At 47.3% G+C, this 20,769-nt stretch overlaps 1 protein-coding gene and 1 long non-coding RNA gene across 3 annotated transcripts in view; one reads left to right on the top strand and one right to left on the bottom strand.

The window, feature by feature from the left end:
- MACROD2 (mono-ADP ribosylhydrolase 2) overlaps nt 1–5,240 on the top strand; it is a 3,123,444-nt gene extending 3,118,204 nt beyond the window's left edge. For both annotated transcript variants that reach the window (XM_063918531.1, XM_063918530.1), the window contains one exon: nt 1,932–5,240. In XM_063918531.1, coding sequence (XP_063774601.1) covers nt 1,932–1,948 — 17 coding nt within the window. In that variant the 3' untranslated portion in view covers nt 1,949–5,240. The remainder of the gene's footprint in view (nt 1–1,931) is intronic.
- Nucleotides 1,887–20,769, bottom strand: part of LOC134910463 (uncharacterized) — a 159,733-nt gene continuing 140,850 nt past the window's right edge. The window contains exon 4 of the long non-coding RNA XR_010176206.1: nt 1,887–3,655. This is a non-coding gene — a long non-coding RNA (uncharacterized LOC134910463). The remainder of the gene's footprint in view (nt 3,656–20,769) is intronic.

Below are 20,769 nucleotides of genomic sequence, written 5' to 3'. Positions count from 1 at the left end.
TCCCGCGCCCTAGATTTGTACCGCCAAAATGTTAGGGACTTGCCCGACTAATTAGGTCACCTAGACGCAGTGGGAAAGCCGGAACTTATGGCCATAACTATGCGAAGAACCTCGCTCAAAATGCTAAATTTTATTGCAATGATTATTATTAATAAATTGGTAATTTTTGAATTGTGCACCTTCAACCTTTTTCTTTGTGTGCAGTTCTACTGAAAGGTCTCCGCAGGGTCGCACCTCTCATTACCGGTGTGCACCCTAGGATCCCTATCATGTTACAGGCTGTGTTTGAAAAATGACAGGAGCTGGTTTTGTGATAGTTTATCTCTCTCTATTTTGTCTCTCTTTGAGGCTTAGTACATTTGAAACCTTAGTCAGATGACCCTGTATTAGCCCTGTCTGCCATATACATTATTTGTGTTGTCTTTTAGTAAAGGAGAACTTAATGTAGAACTCCCTCCTAATACTTAAGCCAGATCTCTCTTCTCCTGAGAAGGTGAATTGAAGTATTTTAATCGGTAGATCTCAGTGGTTTTAGGGATAACCCAGCATCAGATCCTGTGTCCCACCCTATCAGCTTCCACATAGCATCCCAGCAAGACACCCACTGGGGGAACACTGCGGGAGAAGAGAGTCTCATAGTTGGTAGGCGGAGATTGATATTGAGATCTGGAAGCACAGTATCCTGACCAGATTCCCATCCCGATCATACCAGACTATGGGGCCGATTTATCACCATCCACATCTGAGGATGCCGATGGGATGTGATAAAATCGACCCAATCTGCACGGATGTATCAATTATCGCATGCAGGGACAGAGTTTGCGAGCAAGCTCTGTGCATGCGATGCCACTCCGCAGCACTATTTTATCCACCGTTGGGATGTGCTGCACATGTGCCGCCGCCTGTGTGCCTGCGCTGCCGCCAACATCACCTCTACTGACGCCGCCGGGTTATCCCCCTCATCATGACTACAAATCCATCAGACACACATAGCCGATCACCAGATCCCGGTCCCCTCACAGCTTTCTCTGCCTAGGAGCAGAGAAAGCTGTGCTGAAAGCTGCATGTTGCTGTGCTGCCCTGTGATAACGCCAGCTGAAGCTGGCTGCAGGCTGAGAGACAGGTAGTGAATGCTGCCTCCCCACTCTAATTGTGTGACCACCACCCACCCCTGCTCGAAGGCCCCTAGAATTGTGGGGCCCTGTGCAGCTGCCCAGTGTGCCTATACATTAAGATAGCCCTGCGAACAGGAGAGGTATGGTAGTGTAGGGATTGGTGAGCCATAAATCATATGCAAATTGGCATTACTGTGACACATGCACATCCCATATTAGTTGGGAGATATACTTAAGTCCTAAATTGCAACAAGAACGCATGAATTCATATATATTTACATTAATGTATAGCACAAATATAGAATTTGTCATACGAGCTTATACCAATCCAATGTGCTTTCAACAGTTTCTACCTTTAGACAACTTTATGTAATTGGTTTAGAGCACAGGTTCTCAAACTCGGTCCTCAGGACCACACACGGTGCATGTTTTGCAGGTCTCCTCACAGAATCACAAGTGAAATAATTAGCTCCACCTGCGGACCTTTTAAAATGTGTCAGTGAGTAATTAATACACCTGTGCACCTGCTGGGTAACCTGCAAAACATGCACTGTGTGGGGTCCTAAGGACCGAGTTTGAGAACCACTGGTTTAGAGCATCTACTGAATGCATTGCTTCTTTATGGAGCCATTGACGGGGACAAATATGTGATATTGGAATCATTGACTGAACCTCTGCCAGACAAATATGGTAGATTGCATTTTACAGTATTACCACTAGCAATAGAGTAATTGACGGGCGATACGTACTGTATAGGACAGCTAATCCAACTGATTTTTCAACAAAACATAAAAAAATGTTTTTATTTTTTTTTAGTTGCAGAAGAAAAATGAAAATCGAATTGATGAAATGAAAAGAGAGATGTGACATCATTCCAGCAGTAGTGAACAAGACTACGCCTAGAGTGTTGCTTACAGGGCTAATGGGTTATATGATAGGGGTGTGACTTGATTTCAGTTGTTCTGATTATTAGTTGCATAACAAAAATTTTATGCATTACTTTCATTTTCTGGATTAGCTTTTCTTCTTCTTTGAAATTAAAAATCTAACTGCAGTTTCTGTCTGCTTAACGTCTTCTGATGACGATCCTTCACAAATAAGAGTCCTCAAAGTGTTGCTAATACTTAGTCTGCATACTGTATATGATTTGAAGTTTGTTTTTTTAATTCTCCATATGATTTAATTTTGCCACTTGCCATTCCATGTGAACAAGTACAATAGTGAATACAGCCATCCCATGCGACATCTAATGCTAAAATGAGTAATCCGACGAACATTTCTTAGTGTGAAAAGAAAATTGGTAAAAAAATGAATTAAATGCAGTCGTTTGACCTGAAATAATGGTCCACTGAGTTTTTGAAACCATTATGGCCTAAATGTAAGTTGCATGTTTAAAGGACAACTCCAGAACCAGAGACATGTTATTACTAAACCTCCTTCATTCATGTACCATAGAGGGACCAGGGCTTAGGCCATAGGCCTCTTCTCTTAGACCTCCAGCCAGTGTCAGTGATGGTAATGCTGGAGGTCTAGGAGAAGAGGATAAGCACCCAGTCTACACTGAGTAGTTATTGTAGCTGATTGGACAAGTCACTCAGTCGTCCAATCAGCCGCATCAGCTACACCTCAGTATTGTTTATGTTACATGTATCCAGGTTGCTATGGCCAGATAAACAAACCAACATATGTTCCGATGGAGCTGAGTAACTGCTGATAACAAAGTATACTGAGGGTCCATGAGATGGGGGTAAACTAAAGTTATGTCTGGAGTTGTCCTTTAATAGTATATGTACTTAGCCAGGTTATTCAAAATCTCCCAATACTCAGTGTTTTTGTCTGCCACATTTAAAAGGGCAATAGTATTACATGCAAGACTATCCTGATATTACATCTAATAGTATTGCCCTTTAAAGCAGGCAAGAAAAATCATAGAAAATTGGCTGTTTGCAAACTGCGTAGTAAATATGCCCCAACAGTATGTATATATATATATACATAACTATTGAGGAAAAGCACGCGGGATCGAGCATTTGTCATGTAAGCATGCATGAAAGAATTAAAGACACATCAACACCTTTGTAAATGGTCCTGGCCTATGGGCTTAACTAGTTTTGAAGAGCAGTGTCAGCGCTTGTCCTGTTTTCTACTTCCTGTGCATTGTGTCCTTGTACTCAGACAGTGACTTGCTGTACCACATCTGTCATCACCGCACATGTGTTCAGGAAAACACAAAGGAGTTTATAGATTTAAATTTTTTTTCTCAAAAAAATAAAAGGGGGGTACACAGTAGCATTTTAATTTGTACCAAGTCCCTGACTCTGAGAGGAGGCACAGCATGTGTCGGTGGTTGATGTTGTGTCAAACACGTTCCAATTACTGTGGGAAATGATTACAATGTGTTTTTTTGCATTTTTGTTTCTCTTGAATATTCAAACATTCCCATCCCACTGTGATAGATTCATTTATTTTTGGCATGCTGAAGCTTTAGCTTTCGTTCCTGAATTAGCTGCAATTCTAAGCTTTTTATTTTCTTTTTTTATCTAAAGAAAAAAAAAAAAAAGAGAAAGAACCAGGATTAGAAATTATATACTTTGTACCCCGCCAGTTAATCTTATTGCTAATAATATATACTGTATACAGTTTTTTGGTGTTTTTTTGCATATAAACATTTTTGAGTGGGTCCAACCTAAAACAGTGGATACACAATACTTTACTGATTCAGTGACAGACTGTAACTGTATAATGTTTGGATGCTTAAAAGGATAATTCCATTTTTTATTATTATTATTTTATTTTTATTTTTAAAGTACTTACCAACCTCTATTCCGGCTTGGTGTGAGTCCGTTGATGGGGAGTTTCTTCTTGTGTATGCTGATTTCATGACATGAAAATCCCTATGTTGGTTAAATACAGTGTTGGTGCATAGACAACATAATGATATAGCAAGGGAGCCAACCCAACGATCACCAAGGTACAACCAAAAGAGTAAATACAGTAAACTCCTCCTTGATGGAGGCCCAATTTTACCTGGTGGCCCTACAACACAGAGGGTGAAAGTTGCAGGCCAGGAACTCCACCAAGGAGGAAAAGGGCTTAGTAAGTACATGAAAATATTCCAATTGTCACTGTATAAACAGTTATTTCAGGCTAATAATGATTATTTCCCATATAAATTGCTTTACGTGCAAGAAACGCGTTTCACTATGTACAGCCACAACTGTTTGACCACATTTGACATATGTACTGTGTGTATCAGAGAGCATGCGACTTTAGTTACATATTTCCATGGTAATCTAACATCAAGTAAAGACAACATATTCATTATTGTAACCCATCTGGTGTACATAATGTCACAGAGTACTAAAAGAAAAGTCTTCAATCTCATATGTGCATCTGTGTGTGACGTTATAGGGTTTCCTAACTTATTACTAATGCTATAGGCAGCTAGCAGCACTGCAGACACGGCAAACACTGCCAAATGCTGACGATCTGGGCGGTAGGTACTATACAGTCGCCCAAATAGTCTTTGATCCCCACGAGCTGTAGCTACATAAAGGTGTCTGGTGATAGTGGTGAGGAAATCCTTTTAAATCAACGAATGTATTCGGATTTCCACCAAAGTAAATATTCATTATCGTTATGATTATTTCTAAGTATTTACATGAAAACATTAAAGATTTACACCATAAATAGGACAATTGAGATTATAATTATTGGTGGTGGTTGTACTGCCAACTTTTACAAATCCATTACCACTGTACAAGGTTCAATATAGTATAGTAACACTTGTAACAAAGAACAGACAAGTAACACAGAGCAGTTATGAACCCACAGAGAACCAGGTATAGAAAAGAACAGACTTGTTAATCTTTTTTTCATTGTTCTCATTGAAATTTTACTTGTTAACAAAATGGCATGTTTGCCAGTTACAGATTAATGTCAATTAAAAATGAATTAGTATATCAGTATGCTGAACTTTCTTTTATGGTCTACAAATTATTTCCTTTCTTCATTTGTAATAATCTGTTACTTTCCATTTCTTTGTGCCATATGTCTGATTAATCTGACATACAATGCCTTTATACTATATTCGTTTATGCAGAATAATAAAGTTGTTCAAGAGGATCGTGTGTCATGTGCTGTTTGCTTACAAAATGATTCTGTATTATTAATATTACGCTTTGCTACGATGTAAAATCAGTGTAACATAAGCTTGTAGGCCTTAATTATGGAAGAAAAAAAACATATTACAGGGGGTATTTACTTTAAGAGTGTTTAATATTAAATCATACATTAATATTAAATCATACAATTGATGAGTGCAAGAAGTCACTTTTAATTATGCCCTGAGCTCTTTGGCCAATGTACAATAAAGGAAAGAAAATCATTTAAAATGGTCACCCTTCCAGTGTTCAGCATGACTCTCACCCTTCCAGTGTTCAGCATGACTCTCCTCCTTCCAATGTTCAGCATGACTCTCCCTCTTCCAGTGTTCAGCATGACTCTCCCTCTTCCAGTGTTCAGCATGACTCTCACCCTTCCAATGTTCAGCATGACTCTCCCCCTTCCAGTGTTTAGCATGACTCTCCCCCTTCCAGTGTTCAGCATGAATCTCCCCCTTCCAGTGTTCAGCATGACTCACACCCTTCCAGTGTTCATGATGACTCTCACCCTTCCAGTGTTCAGCATGACTCTCCCTCTTCCAGTGTTCAGCATGACTCTCCCCCTTCCAGTGTTCAGTATGACTCTCCCCCTTCCAGTGTTCAGCATGACTCTCCCTCTTCCAGTGTTCAGCATGACTCTCACCCTTCCAGTGTTCAGCATGACTCTCCCCCTTCCAGTGTTCAGCATGACTCTCCCTCTTCCAGTGTTCAGCATGACTCTCACCCTTCCAGTGTTCAGCATGACTCTCACCCTTCCAATGTTCAGCATGACTCTCCCCCTTCCAGTGTTTAGCATGACTCTCCCCCTTCCAGTGTTCAGCATGAATCTCCCCCTTCCAGTGTTCAGCATGACTCACACCCTTCCAGTGTTCAGCATGACTCTCCCCCTTCCAGTGTTCATGATGACTCTCACCCTTCCAGTGTTCAGCATGACTCTCCCTCTTCCAGTGTTCAGCATGACTCTCCCCCTTCCAGTGTTCAGCATGACTCTCCCCCTTCCAGTGTTCAGCATGACTCTCCCTCTTCCAGTGTTCAGCATGACTCTCATCCTTCCAGTGTTCAGCATGACTCTCCTCCTTCCAGTGTTCATCATTACTCTCCCTCTTCCAGTGTTCAGCATGACTCTCACCCTTCCAGTGTTCAGCATGACTCTCCCCTTCAAGGAAAGGTCTATAGCAATAGTATTCTATAATTGGCCGACTGGTCTACATTACGCTCTATATTTATTGGCCTATCAAAGTTTCATTTTCTTTGTGGACTGTTTATTGGCTGGGTGGGGATGATCATTGTGTTACATTGTGTATGTTATGTGGCATTGGGAGGCCAGGCATAGACAATTTACTGCTTACAATTAGTCCACTGACAAGTGATAATCTGCTCCATTAGTTACACCCACTACTGGTAGAGAGTATGTCTAATGAACAGTTACATACAGTATACAGTAAGGGTGTATTTTAACAATGGTAGACTTGCCTTTAAAGAAAGGCTGGGTGAGGGGTATAACATTCCATATGAAGATTAGTTTACTCTCTACGCGTTTCGTCCCAAACAAGCCTTAAAAAGAGCCTTCTGCTACCTAATCCGCCCATGGTTGTGCATGGCTATTTGGATAACAGAAGAGCTGGAAACTATGCTGAGATTGTGAGCAACCTTCTAGAAACGTAAGAAATCGTAGGTATGTAAGTTAAATGAATGCATAGGAATGACATATTACTATCACCTTCAAGTACCACTCAACAGTGATCACAAGACCATGCAGCGCTGAATATAATTTCTCTTACGTCCTAGAGGATGCTGGGGACTCCATAAGGACCATGGGGTATAGACGGGCTCCACAGGAGACATGGGCACTCTAAAGACTTTAGAATGGGTGTGCACTGGCTCCTCCCTCTATGCCCCTCCTCCAGACCTCAGTTAGATCCTGTGCCCAGAGGAGACTGGGTGCACTGCAGGGGAGCTCTACTGAGTTTCTCTGAAAAATACTTTTTGTTAGGTTTTTTATTTTCAGGGAGCACTGCTGGCAACAGGCTCCCTGCATCGTGGGACTGAGGGGAGAGAAGCAGACCTACTTAAATGATACCATTAGCTCCAGAGGGTCGGAACGCAGGTCTCACCCTCGCCGTTCGTCCCGGAGCCGCGCCGCCGTCCTCCTCACAGAGCTGGAAGATAGAAGCCGGGTGAGTATTAAGAAGAAAGAAGACTTCAAAGGCGGCAGAAGACTTCAGATCTTCACTGAGATAACGCGCAGCGGTAACGCTTTGTGCCATTGCTCCCACACATATACACACAGCGGGCACTGTAAGGGTGCAGGCGGGGCACCCTGGGCAGCAATATTAACCTCAAGGGACACTGGCAAATAGATTAGACACTGCAGAGGCGGTATATTGAAAACCCCCCGCCAGTATAAATAATTTGAGCGGGACCGAAGTCCGCCGTTGAGGGGGCGGAGCTTGATCCTCCAGCACTAACCAGCGCCATTTTCTCCACAGCAACTGCAGAGAAGCTCGCTCCCCAGACTCTCCCCTGCTGAAAACGGTTACAGAGGGCAAAAAAGAGGGGGGGGGGGCACATTTAATTGGCGCAGCGAGTGTATTTATATATTTATATAAAAGCGCTGTACTAACTGGGATTTTATTCCAGTGTCCGGTGGCGCTGGGTGTGTGCTGGCATACTCTCTCTCTCTGTCTCTCCAAAGGGCCTTATTGGGGGACTGTCTCCATATAGATATATCCCTGAGTGTGTGGGGGTGTCGGTACGTGTGTGTCCACATGTCTGAAGCGGAAGGCTCATCTAAGGAAGAGGTGGAGCAGATGATTGTGGTGTCTCCGTCGGCAACGCCAACACCTGATTGGTTGGATATGTGGAATGTTTTAAATGCATATGTGTCTTTATTACATAAGAGATTGGACAAAGCAGAGTCCAGGGATAAGACAGGGAGTCAATCCATGGCTTTGACTGTGTAAAAGCCCTTCAGGGTCTCAGAAACGTCCCCTGTCCCAGGTAGCAGACACTGATACCGACACGGATTCTGACTCCAGTGTCGACTACGATGATGCGAGGTTACTCCCAAGGGTGGCCAAAAGTATTCATTATTGCAATAAAAGATGTTTTACATGAGTGGTCTTCAGTATGCTGGCGGTCGGGCTCCCGGCGACCAGCATACCGGCGCCGGGATACCGACACTTATTCTCCCTCGTGGGGGTCCACGACCCCCCTGGAGGGAGAATAAAATAATGTGGCGCGCGTAGCTCGCCACCGTGCCCGTAGCGTGGTGAGCGCAGCGAGCCCGTAAGGGTCTCATTTGCGCTCGCCACACTGTCGGTAGGGGGGCACGTCTTCGACTCTTCAGCCACGTCTGGGTTCAATCAGTCGTGGATCCTTGGGCGATGGAAATTGTATCCCAAGGATACAAGCTGGAATTCGAAGAGGTTTACCAGCTTCTCCCCCAGAGAGGGAGATAGTTTTAGCTGCAATTCAAAAGCTATATCAACAGCAAGTGATTGTCAAGGTTCCCCTAGTTCAACAGGGGAAGGGGTACTATTCAACCCTGTTTGTGGTTCCGAAACCGGATGGCTCAGTCAGGCCCATTCTAAATCTAAAATCCCTAAACCTGTACTTGAAAAAGTTCAAATTCAAGATGGAATCGCTCCGGACGGTTATCTCCAGCCTGGAAGGGGAGGATTTTATGGTGTCACTAGACATAAAGGATGCATACCTACATGTCCCCATATATCACCCTCATCAGGCGTACCTGAGATTCGCTGTACAGGACTGTCATTACCAGTTTCAGGCGTTGCCGTTTGGGCTTTCCACGGCCCCAAGGATTTTCACCAAGGTAATGGCGGAAATGATGGTGCTCCTGCGCAGGCAGGGAGTCACAATTATCCCGTACTTGAACGATCTCCTGATAAAAGCGAGATCGAGAGATCAGTTGCTGAAAAGCGTGTCGCTCTCCCTGAGAGTGCTGCAGCAACTTGGCTGGATTCTAAATCTACCAAAGTCACAGTTGGTTCCAACGACTCGGCTATCTTTCTTAGGCATGATTCTGGACACGGAACAAAAGAGGGTTTTTCTCCCAATGGAAAAAGCCCAGGAACTCCAGAACATGGTCAGAGACCTGTTAAAACCGAAAAGTGTGTCAGTCCATCAATGCACTTGAGTACTGGGAAAAATGGTGGCGACCTACGAGGCCATCCCCTTCGGCAGGTTTTATGATAGGACCTTCTGGACAAGTGGTCCAGGTCCCATCTTCAAATTCATCAGAAAATAAGCCTGTCCCCCAGGGCCAGGGTGTCTCTCCTGTGGTGGCTGCAGAGTGCTCACCTTCTAGAGGGTCGCAGGTTCGGCATTCAAGACTGGGTTCTGGTGACCACGGACGCGAGCCTCCGAGGATGGGGAGCAGTCACACAAGGAAGAAATTTTCAGGGAACATGGTCAAGCCAGGAGGCTTGTCTACACATCAACATACTGGAATTAAAGGGCCATATACTACAGGCCTACGACAAGCGGAGAATCTTCTTCGCGACCTACCGGTTCTGATTCAATCAGACAACGTCACAGCCGTGGCTCATGTAAACCGCCAAGGCGGGACAAGGAGCAGAGTGGCAATGGCGGAAGCCACAAGGATTCTGCGCTCGGCGGAAAATCACGTAAGCGCTCTGTCAGCAGTCTTCATTCCGGCAGTGGACAACTGGGAAGCAGACTTCCTCAGCAGACACGATCTCCATCCAGGAGAGTGGGGACTTCATCAAGAAGTTTTTGCAGAGATAACAAGTCTTTGGGGACTTCCTCAAATAGATATGATGGCGTCACGCCTCAACAAGAAGCTTCGGAGGTATTGTGCCAGGTCAAGGGACCCTCAGGCAGTAGCAGTAGACGCCCTGGTGACACCATGGGTGTTTCAGTCGGTCTATGTATTCCCTCCTCTTCCTCTCATCTCCAAAATATTGAGAATCATAAGAAGACAAAGAGTGCAGACAATGGCACTCATTCCGAGTTGTTCGCTCGCAAGCTGCTTTTAGCAGCATTGCACACGCAATGCCGCCGCCTACTGGGAGTGAATCTTAGCTTAGCAGAATTGCGAACGAAAGATTCTCAAAATTGCGAATAGAAATTTCTAAGCAGTTTCTGAGTAGCTCGACACTTACTCTGCCACTGCGATCAGTTCAGTCAGTTTCGTTCCTGGTTTGACGTCACAAACACACCCAGCGTTCGCCCAGACACTCCCCCGTTTCTCCAGCCACTCCCGCATTTTTCCCAGAAACGGCAGCGTTTTTTCACACACTTCCATAAAACGGGCAGTTTCCGCCCAGAAACACCCACTTCCTGTCAATCACACTACGATCACCAGAACGAAGAAAAAACCTTGTAATGCCGTGAGTAAAATACCAAACTTCTTAGCAAATTTACTTGGCGCAGCCGCAGTGCGAACATTGCGCATGCGCAGTTAGCGGAAAATCGCACCGATGCGAAGGAAAAGAACGAGCGAACAACTCGGAATGAGGGCCAATACTCATTGTTCCAGATTGGCCTCGAAGGGCCCTGGTATTCAGATCTTCAGGAGATGCTCACAGAAGATCCATGGCCTCTTCCTCTCAGGGAGGACCTGTTGCAGCAGGGGCCCTGCGTGTTCCAAGACTTACTGCGGTTACGTTTGACGGCATGGCGGTTGAACACCGAATCCTAGCTGGGAAAGGTATTCCGGAGGAAGTCATCCCTACTCTGATAAGGGCTAGGAAGGAGGTGACGGTGAAACATCACCGTATCTGGAGGAAGTATGTTTCTTGGGGTGAAGCCAAGAATGCTCCTACGGAAGATTTCCACCTGGGCCGTTTTCTCCACTTTCTACAGACAGGAGTTGTGGATATGGGCCTGAAGTTAGGCTCCATTAAGGTACAGATTTCGGCCCTATCTATATTCTTTCAGAAGGAATTGGCTTCTCTCCCAGAAGTCCAGACTTTTGTAAAGGGAGTGCTGCACATCCAGCCTCCTTTTGTGCCCCCAGTGGCACCATGGGACCTTAACGTGGTGTTACAGTTCCTTAAGTCACACTGGTTTGAACCTCTTCAAACAGTTGAGTTGAAATTTCTCACTTGGAAAGTGGTCATGTTGTTAGCCTTGGCATCTGCGAGGCGGGTGTCCGAATTGGCGGCTTTGTCTCACAAAAGCCCCTATTTGATTATCCATGTGGATAGAGCAGAGTTGGGGACTCGTCCTCAATTTCTGCCTAAGGTGGTTTCATCGTTTCATATGAACCAACCTATTGTGGTGCCTGTGGCTACGGGGGACTTGGAGGATTCCAAGTCTCTTGATGTAGTCAGGGCCTTAAAAGTTTATGTAGCCAGGACGGCTCGGGTTAGGAAAACAGAGGCACTGTTTGTCCTGTATGCAGCCAACAAGGTTGGCGCCCCTGCTTCTAAGCAGATTATTGCCCGCTGGATCTGTAACACGATTCAGCAGGCTCATTCTACGGCTGGATTGCCGGTACCAAATTCGGTAAAGGCCCATTCCACGAGGACGGTAGGCTCTTCTTGGGCGGCTGCTTAAGGTGTCTCGGCATTACAACTTTGCCGAGCAGCTACTTGGTCGGGTTCAAACACTTTTGCTAAATTCTACAAGTTTGATACCTTGGCTGAGAAGGACCTCATGTTTGCTCAACCGGTGCTGCGGAGTCATCCGCACTCTCCCGCCCGGTCTGGAGCTTTGGTATAACCCCCATGGTCCTTACGGAGTCCCCAGCATCCTCTAGGACGTAAGAGAAAATAAGATTTTAAACCTACCCATAAATCTTTTTCTCCTAGTCCGTAGAGGATGCTGGGCGCCCGTCCCAGTGCGGACAAAATTCTGCAAGACTTGTATATAGTTATTGCTTACATAAGGGTTATGTTACAGTTTTGATCAGTCTCAGGCTGATGCTGTTTTGTTTCATACTGTTAACTGGTTCGTATATTCCATGTTATACGGTGTGGATGGTGTCGGCTGGTATGAATCTTGCCCTTAGATTAACAAAAATCCTTTCCTCGTACTGTCCATCTCCTCTGGGCACAGTTTCTCTAACTGAGGCCTGGAGGAGGGGAATAGAGGGAGGAGCCAGTGAACACCCATTCTAAAGTCTTTAGAGTGCCCTGCGGAGCCCGTCTATACCCCATGGTCCTTACGGAGTCCCCAGCATCCTCTACGGACTAGGAGAAAAAGATTTACCGGTAGGTTTAAAATGTTATTGTTAGTACTAACCAATGACTTGGGCAGGCCTCAAACCTATTTAACTTTCTTGGCTTCAACAGGGAGTGCCTTATATTGTCCAAACCCCCCCCCCCCCCCCCCCATCTCTTTTACCCACTAAATTTTTCTTCTTCGTGCACCTATGTTATTTACCCATAAGGAAGTAACCAAGATGCTGGTGAATGCTGATCAATTTAACTGCTTGTTTCCAATTATCTGGCGACAACAGGTAAGTACATAGTAAAACAATCTGCAGTCGTCTATGCTTGAGTCTGGAGCCAAGGACTACGACAGCTTGTTGTGGTAGAGGTAAAAAATACATAAAGTAGCAAAAACAATAGAAGTCTGTGCCACAAGGGAACACCATTAACTATTACTTTAGCTTAAAGATGAGCATGAAGGGCTAGGATACCATTAAGGAGGACTCCAGCCAGCCCGGGGACCTGAAGTTTAGAATCAGGACACCCCAGGAGATTTCAATGAATGCTTCCTCTAGTCAGGGCCGGCGCTACCATTAGGCAGCTTTAGGCAGCTGCCTATGGGCGCTGGCCACTGGAGGGCGGCATGCTCGACTTAAGTTTATTTTACTAAAACATTTTTATTTTGCTAAGTAAGCCCAGACCAGGAGCGGCCGCGGCGAGGGGCTAGCCTGCCACAGCCGTCCGTCACCTCACTAACGCCAGTAGGTTTGATTTCCCTGCTCCATGATGTCTCTAACAGAAATAGACGGAGCTGCACGTATGAGAGAGCAGGGCAGGAGACGGGCGCCGCCCACACTGACACATCCTAGGCGCCGTCAGCACTCAGCACAGCACTAACATGCCGTGCGCTTGTGAATAACACCCTGTGCGGCGCCCGTCTCCTGCCCTGCTCTCTCATACGCGCAGCTCCGTCTATTTCTGTTAGAGACATCATGGAGCAGGGAAATCAAACCTACTGGCGTTAGTGAGGTGACGGACGGCTGTGGCAGGCTAGCCCCTCGCCGCGGCCGCCCCTGGTCTGGGTTTACCGTTTACCTAGGGAAATATCATTTTTAGAGAGGAGGAGCAGGGGCAGGGCTGTCGGCATTATGCTGAGGATACAGCACTTCAAGTTCTCCCCTAGCTGCCATCGATGATCCCTCCACCTAACATTATCGTCATTACTGCTGCCGGAAGCCCCAAGATAAGCATAGTTGGGCAGAGGGGAGACGCTGCGGATGGTGATGTCTACTGCGTCTGAAAGGCAAGATAAGCCTCCCTGCTACCCCGCGTCTTGCTATCCCCTCCCTCTCTGCCGCCCCGCGCCTCCCTATCCCCTCCCTCCCTGCCGCCCCGCATCTCCCTATCCCCTCCCTGCAGCTTCGCATCTCCCTATCCCCACCCTGCAGCTCCGCGTCTCCCTATCCCTTCCCGCCCCGCGTCTCACTATCCACTCTCTGCCGCCCCACGTCTCCCTATCCCCTCCCTGCCGCCCCACGTCTCCCTATACCCTCCCTGCCGCTCCACGTCTCCCTATCCCCTCCCTCCCTGCCGCCCCGCATCTCCCTATCCCCTCCCTGCAGCTTTGCATCTCCCTATCCCCACCCTGCAGCTCCGCGTCTCCCTATCCCCTCCCGCCCCGCGTCTCCCTATCCACTCTCTGCCGCCCCACGTCTCCCTATCCCCTCCCTGGCGCCCCGCGTCTCCCTATCCCCTCCCTGCAGCTTCGCATCTCCCTATCCCCACCCTGCAGCTCCGCGTCTCCCTATCCCCTCCCACCCCGCGTCTCCCTATCCACTCTCTGCTGCCCCACGTCTCCCTATCCCCTCCCTGCCGCCCTGCGTCTCCCTATCCACTCTCTGCCGCCCCGCGTCTCCCTATCATCCTGTGTCTCCCTATCCCCTCGATGCTGCCCTTTCAAGATTCTACTACGGGGGCACACAAAGCAGGGACGTGTAGTCAGGGGAGGCAGTGCCTCCCCTGCCATTAATGATTAAAATAATATAAAGAAGATACTTATGACACATATTCTGTGTCATAAGTAATCTATTTATATTATGATAAACATTTTACATCTTTAAATCACTTTGGTAGGCACAGATAGCAGTACCTCCCATTAACAATTGGAATGGGAGAGAAAGGGGGGCGGGGCCAAGCACAAGGTTGTAAAAGCCCATTAAAAAACTGCGGGGGAAGCGGCACAAATGCCAGTGCCTCGTTGACAGGGAAAACCTGCCCCTCTCAGCGAGGCAGATGTGATTGGACAGCGGATCCAGTACTGGATCCGCTGGTCCAATCACCCATAGGCATTGAGGTCAAGCTGCGGCGGGACCCGACGCTACAGTGGAGCTGCCTGACACTTCAGGAGCGCGGCGGGGGGCAGCGGCAGCGGGACCCGATGTTGGAGTTGCCTACAGCAGCGGCAGCTCCGGAGACAACGGGCAGCGCTGTTACCTCTATTTCCGTGCCCTCAGCATCTCCGGGAGCATCTGCTTCCTCCGGGACTGAGGAACCAGGACCACTGAGGGGGGGGGGGGGGGGTGGAGTTGTGCTTGGTGGTAAGTGTCTGGGCAGCTCACCCCCAGATCACTGGGGGTGAGCTGCAGTCCAAGTGCTCTGGGGGTGAGCTGCAGTCCAAGTGATCTGGGGGTGAGCTGCAGTCCAAGTGATCTGGGCAAGATCACTTGGACTCCAGCTCACCCCCAGATCACTTGGACGCAGGGACAGGGAAAAATAAATAAAATAAATGTAAAAAAATTATATATTTATATCACAGCTGCCCGCCGCCCACCGCTGACCAGCGCTCACTGCTGCACGCTGCACCGCCATTGAAAGTTGACCACCGCAGACCACAACTGGCGGTGGTCAGAGGGACATCAACGCCGCAGTGACGAAGGACAGCTTAGTACCGCCGCATCCCCCGCAGACCATGGGCTCATACGCCACCGACAACCACAGTCCCTTCCGCACCTCCGCTGCACATATCAGGTAATGTTACCCTATGTCCCTGCTGTCACGCTCTCAGTCCCTGCTGTCACTCTCTCAGTCCCTGCTGTCAATCTCTCAGTCCCTGCTGTCACTCTCTCAGTCCCTGCTGTCACTCTCTCAGTCCCTGCTGTCACGCTCTCAGTCCCTGCTGTCACGCTCTCAGTCCCTGTTGTCACTCTCTCAGTCCCTGCGGTCAATCTCTCAGTTCCTGCTGTCACTCTCTCTCCCTGTCCATGAATTGTGGGTCATACCATTTGCTATAATGTGAATTTCGGCTCATACCATGTGCTATAATGTGAATTTTGGCTCATACCATGTGGTAAAATCAGAATTTTGGGTCATACCATGTGCTGTAATGTGAATTTCGGGTCATACCGTGTGCTATAATGTGAATTTCAGCTCATACCATGTGGTAAAATCAGAATTTTGGGTCATACCATGTGCTGTAATGTGAATTTCGGGTCATACCGTGTGCTATAATGTGAATTTCGGCTCATACAGTGTGGTAAAATCTGAATTTTGGGTCATAGCGTGTTCTGTAATGTGAATTTCGGCTCATACCGTGTGCTGTAATGAGAATTTCGGCTCATACAGTGTGCTGTAATGTGAATTTCGGCTCATACGGTGTGCTGTAATGTGAATTTCGGTTCATACTGTGTGGTAAAATATGAATTTCGGGTCATACGGTGTGCTGTAATGTGAATTTCGGCTCATACCATGTGCTGTAGTGTGAATTTTGGCTCATACCGTGTGCTGTAATGTGAATTTCGGCTCATTTTTTGTGCTGTAATGTGAATTTCGGGTCATACTGTGTGGTATCAGGTGAAAGGGGCGCCAGTACTAGATAGTATAAGGGGTCCCACTACACTGAAGGACACGCCCCATTTGAGTAGCCACACCCCCTCTTCCAGAGGTGCACGCATAATTGCAACCTTCACTTTTCCATACCCCCACTTCAAAATGTCCACTTCGACCACTGTATATGTGTGTGTGTGTGTGTGTATGTGTGTGTGTGTATATATATATATATATATATATAAAATCTCAGTGCCTCCCCAGCCAATGACCTCACCGTACGTCACTGCCACAAAGTTCTAGTTACAACCCTGGTGCCTATCTATAATACTGTATAAAACAACAGACTGTGGTATTATACTATATATGGATGTGGGGCTGGATGCTTTTTAACTTGTGTGTATTTGATATAATATTTGTCAGGTTTTCTGTTGCTGTTATTTGGCTGCTTCAGGAGGATCAACATACTGTTAACACAGCCTCTAGATAACGTGATCACTCCACTGTCCAAGCAACAGGGGAAGGGGAGGGCCGGGAGGGGGGGGGGGGGGGGGGGGTGTAGGCAGAAATTTTGCCCAGGGTGCCGAGAAACCTTGCACCGGCCCTGCCTCTAGTGAAACAACAATGATAGGAGATCTCTTGGAGTAACTCTGTTTTTAAGGTCAATTAGCCTAACGGTATTATCACTCACCAGGATTAAGCCCACTCGGTCACGGTGTATTTGGGAGGGGAAGGATTGTTCTAGACATACATTTTACATTATTCCACCACAGTTCTTTTACCAAGTCTTTTGAAGCAGTTATGAAGTCTATGTATTTTCTTACCTGCAGCATTCACATCATTGTAAAGAATGTGTCCTAATTAAACATATTTCTGCAGCGGGGTACACTGGTATTTAACAGGGAATAACATCGGGGTGTAGAGTTGGATCTTGATCCGAGGCACCAACAGGCTAAAAACTTTGACTGTTCCCAGGATGCACTGCACCGCCTCCTCTATATAACCCCTCCTCCGTGCACAGGAGCTCAGTTTTAAAGTTAGTGCCTGCAGTGCAGGTCACTAACAGAGGGGGCTGCCTGTGGCAGCCCTGAAGACTTTGGAAAATGAAGAAAGCTTTTACTATGCTGACTGAGCCGCAGTACTTCTATGTCTGGGAGACATGCCATGCTGCGGCTCCATCACCTCCCTTTTGCGGCGCTGTATACTCCCACGGCCTGGTTCCCGGGTACTTACAGTGGAGATGCACCGGTATTTTGGCTGCAGGACTTGGGAGGGAGGTAAGAGGGTCCCCCGGGGGACCCGTCTGGTACAAATCGTGATTCGAACGCGGCCCATGGGAGACGGACCGCGCGGCTGGTGTGGACACTGTACTGCTCAGGGACCCCACTATATCCATCAGGGCAGTAAACTGAGCACAGGCATATATTTTAAGCTCCACTAAGTACTGATGGTGAAGTCCAGCACTGTGGGTATAGAGCGCTGCCTGTAGCCCCTCCCCCCAGGTCCGGACGCCATCTACTGCAGATGTTCCCACCCTGGAGCTGCTTTCACTTTCCCGTCACTCCCTGCTGAGAGCTGGCGCCATTTTTAGCTAAGGGCTGCTCTCTATGGGATTGTTGGGTGCTGTCTCCTCTGAATAGCCACCTGTTCCAGTGCCGTGCTGATACAGGACACTTGAGTATTCTACCTGTCATTTGACTGTGTTAGTTAAGAAGTAAGTGTGTTACCGACAGAATAGGTGGTACAATTATTCTGTGATATACATCCAGTACTGCTTTGCATTGTTATATCTCTCTGCATATACATATCTGCTATTGTATGTAAATTGCCTGTCCAGTGCAGTATTATTGTTGTGTACATTATTCCTGCATTGTGTTTGTGACTGAGTGTGCCATATAGCTACTGTGTGTGCTCTCCTTTTCAAGTGTATCACAACTTTGCTATCACTATATTCTGAACCCTGTGAGGATAAGTGCATCAGGGTCCACATTTCTTTGAATATAAATAACAATATATAGTGCTCCACAGTCTATACATCTCAGTGTATTTTTTCGGTATATTTTCAGTCACCCCATACCGATTAATTTTTCTGTTTGTGTCCTGCTTTTATTAGCACATAAATCAGGGGATTGCGGTATTACTATTGTTTGACTATATTGTAACGTGTGCCGCACGGCTACATTCCTCATAATGTCTGCCACACAGGGCGGGAAATCCGTGGACGCACCTGCATCAGGCAGTGCTGCTTCCACAGATTTACCGAGAGGGGAACCTGCTGCTTGGGATATGGGTACTGGGTCCCTTACATCTCCCACTCCACCTGTGGCCCCTGTGGCCAATCAAGAGCCACCGTGGCCCGCTTTTCTTGTATGTTAAATACTTTGGTAACACGTCTTACGCCCCCTGTGGACTGCCTGTGCCATTGCAGCCACAAATTGTCCCTGTAGCTAACCCGCCTTGGGCAGACACACTATCTAACCAGATACAGGTTTTGAATAAATCCTTGGTTAAACAAAAGTCTACATCTCAGCCCTCTGGGGCTAAGGGGTCCTCTAAGCATGTGATTTCCTCGTCTCAATCCACTCATGTTTCAGATACTTCTTCTGATGAAGATGAGGCCTATACTGATCTGACTGATTCTGACTCAGCGGACTCTGATGGGGAGCATGTACCTCAGGTTGATGTCCCTGAATTAGTGGAAGCTATCAAAATGGTTCTCCAGATTGATGATGAAGCTGATCCCACTACTGCATCAAAAAAGCCTGGTAAATTCAAGCGTCAATTCAAAGGTAGTTTTAACTCACTCTGACCTTTTAATTGACATACGTCAAGAGGCTTGGGTCTCCCCAGGAAAGAAGTTTGCCCTATCCAAGAAGATGTTGGCCCGTTTTCCTATCCCTGCCCCGCCGGTCGACTCGCATGTCGCACGGATCGTGGTTTCCTCTTCTCTGCCTGTCACCACTGTCACCTCCCTGAAGGAGCCGACAGATAAGCATGTGGAGGGATGCCTGAAGTGTATTTATTCCCTAACTGGGGCAATTCACAGGCTCACTATTGCGGCCTCCTGGGCTGCAAAAGCTATTGATGCGTGGGTCCATGTACTGGAGGAAGAGCTACTTTAGGATATTTCTGACATTGCCAAACAGTGTCTGTCTCATATTACCATGCCTCCCATTATATTGACGAGGCGTCCTCCGAGGCAGGTATTCTGGCGTCCAAAGTGTCCACTATGTCTATTTTGGCTCGCCGGATTCTATGGTTGCAGTCCTGGAAGGTGGACCTAGATTCTAAGAAGACTCTGGAGGTGCTCCCTTTTAAGGGAGACATACTTTTTGGAGAAGATCTTAATTAGATCGGGACTGACTTAGCCTCTGCTAAGACTGTGTGCCTTCTTAATACTGCTCCTCCTGCTCCGAAAGCTAAAAGTACTACTTTTCGTTCCTATCGGACCTCAAGTAAATCAAAGGGTCAGGGGTACTCGAGCAAGCCTCGTACTTCCAAGACCGGTAAGCCCAAATCTAAACAATCCTGGGCTGCCCGTCAGCCTTCTTCCAAACAGTATAAGCCTGCAGCATGACGGGGCGGGCCTCCCCCTGGGGGACCCCAGGGTGGGAGTCCGACTTCCTCAGTTCACCCAGGTCTGGTTAAGGGCCACTTCAGATGCGTGGGTGCAGGAAGTTGTCTCTCACGGGTATGCGGTCTCTATCAAGAGCCGTCCCCCTCATCAGTTCTGCGCAACGGTCATCCCATCGGACCTGTTGAAGGTACAAGCTCTACACTTGGTGGTCCAATCCCTCCTGGATACAGGAGTGGTGGTGACGGTGCCTATCTCCCAAACAGGGAGAGCTACTACTCGACCCTGTTTCTAGTACCAAATCCCAATGGGTCTTTCCGACCTATTCTCAACCTCAAGTCACTGAACAAGTTTGTGAGAGTTTCCAAGTTCCGTATGGAAACACTGCGCTCCATTGTACTGGCCATGGAACCTGGGGACTACATGATATCCCTGGAAATACAGGAAGCTTACCTGCATATACCTATTGCCATTTCGCATCAGCAATATCTGCGGTTTGCTATTGGCAACCTCCATTATCAATTCAGGGCTCTGCCATTTGGACTCACTACGGCCCCTCGGATTTTCACCAAGATCATGGCCGTGATGACAGCTCATCTCCGTCAACAGGGAATCAGGATCCTGCCGTATCTGGATGACCTGCTGATCCTGGCAAGCTCCCAAGATGTCCTCCTGAGTCATCTCCAGCTGACGGTGCAATTCCTCACAGCCCATGGATGGCTGATCAATTGGAAAAAGTCCTCCCTGGTCCCTGCACGGTGCATGGTGCACCTGGGGGCCCTGCTGGATACGTACAGCCAGAGGCCGGTTCTGGTTCCAGAGAAGGTCCTGAGGCTTCAGGACAGGATCAGATACTTCCTCTCTCGCCCAAAAGTGTCTTTTCACTCGGCGATGCAAGTACTAGGCCTAATGGTGTTGACTTTTGACATGGTGGAGTATGCTCAATTCCATTC

The sequence above is a fragment of the Pseudophryne corroboree genome, chromosome 4 (assembly GCF_028390025.1).
Source record: "Pseudophryne corroboree isolate aPseCor3 chromosome 4, aPseCor3.hap2, whole genome shotgun sequence".
Classification (NCBI taxonomy): domain Eukaryota; kingdom Metazoa; phylum Chordata; class Amphibia; order Anura; family Myobatrachidae; genus Pseudophryne; species Pseudophryne corroboree.
The sequence above is the reverse complement of the archived record's forward strand: the minus strand, read 5'-3'. Positions and strand labels throughout refer to the sequence as shown.